Source organism: Glycine max, chromosome 6, assembly GCF_000004515.6.
Source record: "Glycine max cultivar Williams 82 chromosome 6, Glycine_max_v4.0, whole genome shotgun sequence".
NCBI classification, from domain to species: Eukaryota; Viridiplantae; Streptophyta; class Magnoliopsida; order Fabales; family Fabaceae; genus Glycine; species Glycine max.
This window is the reverse complement of record NC_038242.2, coordinates 17,743,365-17,752,189: the sequence shown is the minus strand read 5'-3', so window position 1 is coordinate 17,752,189 and position 8,825 is coordinate 17,743,365. Positions and strand designations below refer to the sequence as shown.

Here is an 8,825-nt window from a genome sequence, read left to right as displayed (position 1 = left end):
CCCTTCTTCTCTTTGGCAAAGCAGAGATACTTGGGGACTTAATCAAGCAATTTGCAACGTCTCAAATTGGGATCTAAAACAAATACTAATTACAACCACATATACAAATTAATAAATCATTGCGCTGACAAAACAAATTAATAATAACTCGACACTGTTGAAATAATATATGCACAAGGCAAATAGCCCTTTGAATACATGAGTAGTTTTACTCCCTATCAGACGCTCCATAATTTTAAATTGGGGGCCATGTCACAATTTTCAAATAACAATTGTGGTATCATCTTGACTCCATTTTTGAGGCAATGCATTTCAAGCAGGTAGGACACACTTCAAAATTTGACTTACTCCCTACAGAAACTATACTCAAATTAGGAAAGCCGTCAATCTCAACAACTAGTAGTGACTAGTGAGTTTATCATGAAGTTATTTAATTTTGCTATCACCTAAACAACCAGTGCAAATTTTCATAACAAAATAGTGTTCTGTGCTAATTTTTATTACAAAAATAATCTGAAAAAAAAATGCAGCAAAAGCATAATCTACATATACTTGGAAAAGAGGTTTAATTCTTAATAATTAATAACAATACGTAATTTTTTTCTCAAGTACAGTTTTAGATTCAATGTCTGCATAAATCGTCATTGTAAATATTTCTGATCTTAATATATGTTTCTTTATAAATTATAAGAGTAATAAAATGCTAATATATGTTTCTTCATAAATGATATGTTCATGTTTCACCATACATTTATTCCAATGTCTTGTCTACTATGTTATTGTCTGCAACCACTACTTGGAACTTCATTCAAAAGGGAATGGAATCGTATCTAAGAAGCACCGACACAGACACTGAACACGACACGTAGATACCTGTAATGTCCAAAATATAGGACACAGACACGGCTATATATATATATAATTAAATAAAATAAAATTACATAAAATTAAATATGAACGATATGCATAAAAGATCTAAATTGAAAATCAAGATTTATATATTCATCATCATCTCAAAAGAACTTTTCCTATGATAATGAGTCACAAAAAATACTAAGAGACCTCATTATACAATTTGTACACTTTGTTTCTTTACAAACAAAAATTATAAAGCAAGATGATGAATTAGCAACTTCAAGTCTTCAAGAATTCTACAAACTAGCAATCATCATTGAAAAAGACACCATCTAACTCTGGTTCATCTAAAGACAAACTAGCAATTTCAAGAATACCACAATCATCAAGTGATCCAAAATCATCTCCAGCTACATCCCACATTTTAGTTTCCTCTTGATGATATTGTGGAGTATTCCTTGAGAGAAGTCGTAGGTTGCTATGAACAAATACTAAATCTTCAGCTCTATGTGGTGCCATCTTGTTTCTCTTTAAAGAATGGATAAATGAATATGTACTCCAATTCCTTTCACAACATGAAGATGAACAAGGTTGTGCAAGTAGCTTAAGGGCAACCTTTTGAAGTATTAGAGCATTAACGCCATGAACTAGCCACCAAGCTTTTGGATCCATTTGACCTCTATCATTTAAAGAATCAAGATCGTCAAAACCTTCTGTTCCATCCGAGAAGTTGGCAAACTCAATATTCACTTTCCTCCTTACATCCACATCAAGAAATAACCTCTTGAAGCATTTTAATCTTTCACGAGTGAGTTCCATGTCTTGATGTGGAGGAACTCGATTAGAATCTTCACTTAGTCATTCATGACTATAATATCTACAATTAAAAAGAAATATATACATGATTAAAATTTATGTAATTCTAAAAAAATGTAAGTAAAAAAGTATAGAGTTAATTACCTAGGATTTAAGGAATGAGCTAAACAATGGAGAGGAGTGTTACTCTTAGTCCAACGGTCAATTAATATGGAGTGCACTACCTCATAAAAGGTTGATCCTTCACTCTCCTCCTTTCTCTCATATTGATATATGGCATTCTTCACATTTTCAATCATTGAATCCCACATCTCATATACTAGATGGAGAGATGAAGCTTCTGTATCAGTTCTTCTAAGAACATCATAGATAGGGATAGTGAAAGAAAGAATAGAATCAACCTTATCCCACCATTTATCATCCAACAAAGTATCTTTCACAAATTTAGCCTTTGCAACATCATTTTCCGTATAAGAAGACCATTGGTCACTAATGACCATATCTTGGAGTCCTTTCTTCAATTGCTTGAATCTCTTTAGCATTACAATAGTGGAGGCAAATCTTGTTGGAGCAATGGATAACAATTTCAATGAATTGAATGAATTGAAAATTGATAGTCTCATAGAGTGACTCATGACAAAGTTTTTCACAAACATTGCATCATCCACAATTTGGGTGATCCAAGAACATTCTTCATAAACAACATTGTTTTTTTTATTCTTGGCTACACATATGTTCTTTAAAGCAAGATTTAATGTATGGACAACACATGGAGTCCAATAGATGAAAGGAAACTCAGCCTCAATTATTAAACATGCTGCTTTACAAACGGTTGCATTATCCATCACTATTTGCACAACATTTGAGTGCCCAACCTCCATAATTACCTCCCTCATATGTTTGGCAATGAAATCCTTGTCTTTGATCTCATTTGAACAATCGATGGCCTTTAAAAACATAGGTCCGTTCTCCGTGCCAGCCATGAAATTAATAAGAGATCTTTTTTGCGGGTCATTCCATCCATCACTAACAATGCTCACACCATTCTGGCTCCATGCATTTTTAATTGGTTGTAACAAGATCTCCATATGTCTCCTCTCATTTTGAAGTAATGTTGTCCTTAATTTATTATAACCTGGAGGTTGATAACCATTGATCTTATTGTTGGCAGCATAGGGAAACGCCTTCCTATAATGAGGATTTCTTGCTAAATGAAAAGGCAACCCCAAAGAGTAAAACATCCTAGCAATTTCATGATCAAGTGTCTCTCTAGCTTGCAAATTAAAGACATTTTCTACAATTGATGCCTTTCTCTTTTTTGGATCAACACCAAGAGTGTTTGTATCCATTTGGTGTTGAGTAGAAACTAGAGGCAATGACACAGATTTTGTTTTTGACTTCTCCACCCTCAATGTAGCCTCATTGTCTATCTTCTTCAAATCTATAAGTTTGGCAATTGTTACCTTTTGACAAACTCTAACTCCCTTTTCCCGTCATCTTTAACAAGTGTGCCATCACTCTAGTGTAAGACCCATTAAAGGTAAAATCACAAATATTGCATTTTACCGCATAATTTCCACCACCACCTACACTTTTTATCTTTATAACATAGGTCCATAAAGGTTTGGTATCATCATCTTGTTATTTAGCTTGACTAGGACTAGAAGCACTCATCTCTACAACAATTTGGAAAAAATTAAAAATCAATGTAAACAATTTCTAAGTAAAAAATAAACAACAAAAAGTAATTTCTAATCAATGTTGTTCTTGTCTTATTGGTCATGTTGTAGCTTAATTTTATTCAAAACATGATATAATTAGAGGCAGGCAGTAATTTAAATTCTAAACCAAAAAAATATGCAAAAGCTACAAGCTTATCAACCAAAAGCTCAAACTTTAGGCTTACAAAAATATTTTTATATGCTTAAGTTTTTATAGAAAAAAAATTACACATGAAGGAAAAAAATCCACATATAAATAATCTCTTGGTCAAAGTGAAAAAACTCCATCAAATTTTTATTTTAAGTCTCTCTTACTGATCAGCCGGTATTTCTACTGCATATCTCCTAGATCACGGTTGCCATATGCAGCAATCATTGCTTTTGAAGATATAATGTTTTTGCAAAAGTATAACTTATAAAAAGTTTTGTCGCATGCAATAATCATATTTAAGTGGACATAGATGAGTTAAATATCTAACATCAAAAAAATTTAAATTTGTCAAAGTCATATTAACAGTGTGGTTATCTCTTTCAAAAAGGCAAAAAATAAGGCCTGCCAATACTTCTATATGGCCAATATCCATGAGCAGGTATTCACGGAATCACGGGCGGATAAATTGTGCCATCATGTACCAAAAAATATGGCCCATACCTGCTTTCGATAAATTTGGCAGTGCCAATCTGCCATACCTATAGTATAGGTCCTATACTGTTCATTATGAAGAAACAGTAACACGGCAGTGAGAATAACACGGCAATAACACGACAGCCATATTAGAATAACCAAAAAATAGTAACATGACAGCGAGAAACCGAGAAACTAGAATTGGCACTCCGACAGCGACAAAAACCAAAAAAGAAACAGGGAGCAGACGAAGAAGATGACTGGACAACGACGACGTGCAACAATGGAGGCCGCTTGCAGGAAACGGCAAGGAGAAGATGAAGAAGAACCGTTTTCGTATTTGGTAAGCATTTTTTAAATAAATAATAAAATATCTTGTTGGACTTGGGTCGCGTTCAATCGCGCGTGTCCACTTGGTAGGCCGTGTCCAATCGCACGTTTTCCTGCATCCAACTGTGTCCGGTGACGACAGAGGCAACAGACACCGCGTTGCACCGGAGTCGTACCCGTTTGTGTGTTCGGTGCGCCTCCGATGCAGGATGTGGCACTTCAGCGGCGTGTCCATGCTTCATAGGATCATACATCATGAACATTATCTTTTTTACCTAAATCAATGAGCATTAGTGTGGGTTAAGATGGCCTCAACTCTATCTAATAATGCTTGTAGTCGTCCTAAGTGTAGTTGAATATTGGCTCATCAACACTAGTGCCCTATTATGGATTATAATTTGAAATAAATCATTCACGAAACATAACAAAAATAAAACTAAAATAGAATAAGAATCAGAAATTTAATAGAATAGCTCATCCAAAAATAATTGATCAGAGTATACTTTCTAAACAGTGATAAATGTATTTTAGTTTCAAATCCATTATTCTGATTTTTTTTTCACTAAATGCAAAATTACAAAACATAGCCAATAATTTCAGGAAGAACATAGTCTTCCCTCCATCCAAACCATAAATCAAAACTGAGAAACAAGCCAACTGATGTCTTATTTTGGATCCGGGATATACCATCTCTACCCAAACATGTGGTGAGCTTCCATTTCCAACCGGTAGCATGCATTTGAAAATTGTGTCCTACACCAACCTGCACTGTTTATGTTAGTGTGAATCATTTCAAACAAAATTTTACACACAAATCCAAACACACTAAAATAGCACCTAATACTGATCCAGACTTCTTAGAGGACATTAGTCAAACAGTTGACAGGTTCAAAACCCCATTTCACCAATGGCACAAAACCCATCCAAAAATAACAGTTCTAAACTCAATCCTACATTTTAACACAAAAAAAGGCACTAGATCTGGGGAAAAAGAGACATTAATAACAGGGAAGAGAAGAGTCTCATTCGCTTGCATCTGACAGAGCCTCTTAACTCCAGTGGTGGTTTCCTCATAAACCCCAACGAAACGCTCCTTCATCTTGTGGTTCCTGGTGGGGTCGGTCTTTAACCTATCTCTGATGATGGTAAGCACGATCTGGAACTCGACATTGTCGGTGGAGTTGGGGTCGGGGAGTTCATCGGTCTTCTCATAGAGCTCCTTGGCCTTGATGCCTTCGTGGATAAGGAGGGTAGCATCACCATCGTCGTCGACGATGAGGTCAGGTCCTCCGTCTGGCCCTAGTCGAGGGTGTCCTTGGCGCACCACAAGTACTCCTGGAGGGTCTCCCCCTTCCAGGCAAAGACAGTGGCATTGTCACGGGCAATAGTGACGGCGGCGTGGTCCTGGGTGGAGAAGATGTTGGAGGAGCATCAACGGACCTCGGCGCTAAGGGCGGTGAGGGTCTCAATGAGAACGACGGTCTAGATGGTCATGTGGAAGGAACCGGTGATGCAGGCTGTAACATCCCATTTTTTTTCGTATATAAAATTTTAGAGACTAATGATGTTTTATAATTAAATAAATAAAGAAAAATAGTTATAATAAAATAATTGTTTGAGAGAAAATAAAAAGGGTATTTTATTATTTATTTGATGGAGAATAAAATAGAGTTTCTTTTTCTATAAAATAATAAAAATAAATAAATAAAATAAATAATAGGTCGTGAATACCCCTAGTTATAAATAGCGACATGCTAGGTCAGTTTTTAGACTGACTTCTCAGCCTTCTCTGCCTACCAATTTCGTTTTTTCTCTCTTCCTCTCCCAAAACCCTCTCTTTTTTCAGCAGGCCATCAAACCTGTCTCAGAAAAATAACGATCTCGGACTCATTCACCGTTGGATCGTTGTGACATTAAAACAGCATGTTTGCAACCCATTTCCTAGCATTCGCACCGTTGGGAATTTTGATATCACGTCTGAGCTAAGAGAAATACCCCTCTTATTGTAGCATTTTTCTTTCCCGCAGAAACCAAGAGCTGTCTTGGTAAAACTACGATCCCGGTTTTGTTAACCGTTGGATTGTCGTAAAATTAGGATATGTTGTTCGAAATTCAGTTGCTCATGCTTTGACCGTTTGGATTTACGAGATAATGTTCGTGAAGGGAGAAAAAGGAATCGCATGAAGATAGTCCAAATGGAGGCTTTAATCCTTTCTCCGTTTCTCTGACGTTTGGGAACTCTATCGGAGCAGTTGGAGGAAAAACTGGAGGAATCTTAAGGAACCGTTAGAGTTAGAGATGACGCTATCGCTGTGGGAAGACACGTCAGTCCGCTTAGAGGTAAGGGATGAGTTATTCACAGTTGGGGATTAGTGAGAACATGTGTAGGGATCCTTAGAGGATTAATTTGGGGTTTTATTTTGGGATATTTGTTAAATTGCAATTTTTGCTTTATGATTATAAATAAAATATTGATGTCCTAATGAAAATTGCTTGATAAATTGTGCTCTTGATATTTGTATATTTCGACCTATGATTTTGATATAATTGTGTAACATTATTTGAGGGGTTTTAGTCCTCATGTTGTGATAATCTTTTATATAAATTGTTATATTGAGGATATGAAATGATGATTCAAATTGTGAGTATGTGATGAATTGTAAAATAACATGTTGCTTTGAGATTATAATATTGTTATTGAGATTGAGTATAAGTGTAAAATTGAACATGTGTTAATTTGTGAGATACGTGTAAACATGTGATGGTGAATTGTGACACTATGAGATGTGAAATTGTGAATGAGTTCTAGTTGTGGATAAGTGTGTAGTTGACACTTGATGTGAAATTACTTGTGTTGTAAGCTATGAATTGTACAATAACCCGACCAGCGTTATCTTGAGAAAAGCGTTGATGCGCAGTGTTAAAGAGAAAATGTAGGTTTCCTATTTAGGAACCAGTGTTAAATCGTAGCGCAATTGTGTTGAACGTGTTTAAAACACGAGTGTAAGGTCGTGGGTATTGTATAATTCATGAGCAGTGTCTGCATGCAAAAATTATTTTAGGGGTTGGACCTGAATCAGGAGGGAGAGGCCCTGACGAACTCTTCGAAGTGTAGGCCTTGGGGGTCACCGGGTTTGAGTACTCTTTTAAGCCTATGCTGATCCCATATGGTTGGAGCATTCTCGCAAAACATTGTGACCTTGACTGGTCTCCCTATGATCTTACTTAGTGAGAGTGACCTGACAAACCCATGGTGTGGTGTGTCTTGTTATGTACTCCTAAGCGCCCCAGGGTGGTTTTTCACTGACATGGTACCACATTGCATATAGGATTGAGTCTTGGCATAACTGTTGCATATGCTTGCTAATTGATGTGTTATTATATCTTGATCGAAGTGTGGGATTCTTGTGTAATGTGATTGATGATTGAAAAGTGAATTTTGAATGACGAAGTGGTGAAGTTACGTGAGCTATGTTTAAGCAAGTGGTATCTCATTTATATAATATGTATATTTAATTGTCTTGTTTTTCTATTAGCTAGGAATATGATAACTCACTCCCTGTGTGTTGTTGTGTTTGGATCCTGTGATGATCTTGAACTTGTGTTCAGGGGAGCAGATGAATAGGTGGATGACTATGAAGAACCTCATGCTAGAGGACACGGGAACACAACGCTCTGATAGGATGTGACATTAGGATATAAGTTATATATTAATTGTATGAAGCTTAGACGACCTTGTTTGAGTCGAGAATACTTTATTATTTATTTGAACAAGTTTGAATATGATGTAAAAGAAAATGAATGTGAGCCTTTTTCCCCTTTGAAAGACTTGTAAAAAAAATGTTTTAAAAATACTTTTAATTAATATTTGAATTTTTTTTTCCTTATTAGTATATATGTGAGGGGTAGAGGGTGTCGCACAGGCCCCCTTGAAGGGTTGGGATGGACCGAACTCGGTCTGGCAGGCCATGAGGTCGGGCATCTCGACCTCAGCCAACTTGATCTCGAGGCAACCAAAGTTGGCCTGGGAAAAGTCCTTGACCATGTACTAGCGACCACTTGTGGTTTTCTCCACCAACAAAGCCATTGTTTATGCATTGAGAAAGAAGAAGAAAGAAAGAAAGAAAAAAGACTAAACGGTGGAAGGTAATATTTTGAGTGAGGCTAGGGCAGAAATAAAAAGGGGTTTATATATATATATATATGCGCGTCGGAGTGAGACTAATTTCAAAAAGACCATTTTAAAAAAATCGTCCTTGAACACTCAATTTCTAAGACGATTTTTATAAACCGTCAGCGTACATTTTTTGTTATTTATAAAATTGTCACCATCAGACATTCTAAGACTCATAAAAACCTATTTTTTTAGTAATGGTATCATACAAATATCAAACTAGTATAAAAATATAAAATGATGAGATAATTGAATAATGTAAAACAATTTTACATTCTGTGTATTATCATCACAATCTTAATTT

General features: G+C 35.9%; 1 protein-coding gene and 1 pseudogene across 1 annotated transcript; both read right to left on the bottom strand.

Annotated features, from left to right (window-relative positions):
* Positions 1 to 1,811: 1,811 nt before the first annotated feature.
* LOC102669223 (uncharacterized) lies at positions 1,812 to 3,020 on the bottom strand. The gene has a single exon (XM_006582484.1). The coding sequence runs from the start codon at positions 3,018 to 3,020 to the stop codon at positions 1,812 to 1,814; it is 1,209 nt and encodes a 402-aa protein (XP_006582547.1).
* Positions 3,021 to 4,412: 1,392 nt separating this feature from the next.
* LOC100779609 (adenosylhomocysteinase-like) lies at positions 4,413 to 8,434 on the bottom strand (annotated as a pseudogene).
* Positions 8,435 to 8,825: the final 391 nt, after the last annotated feature.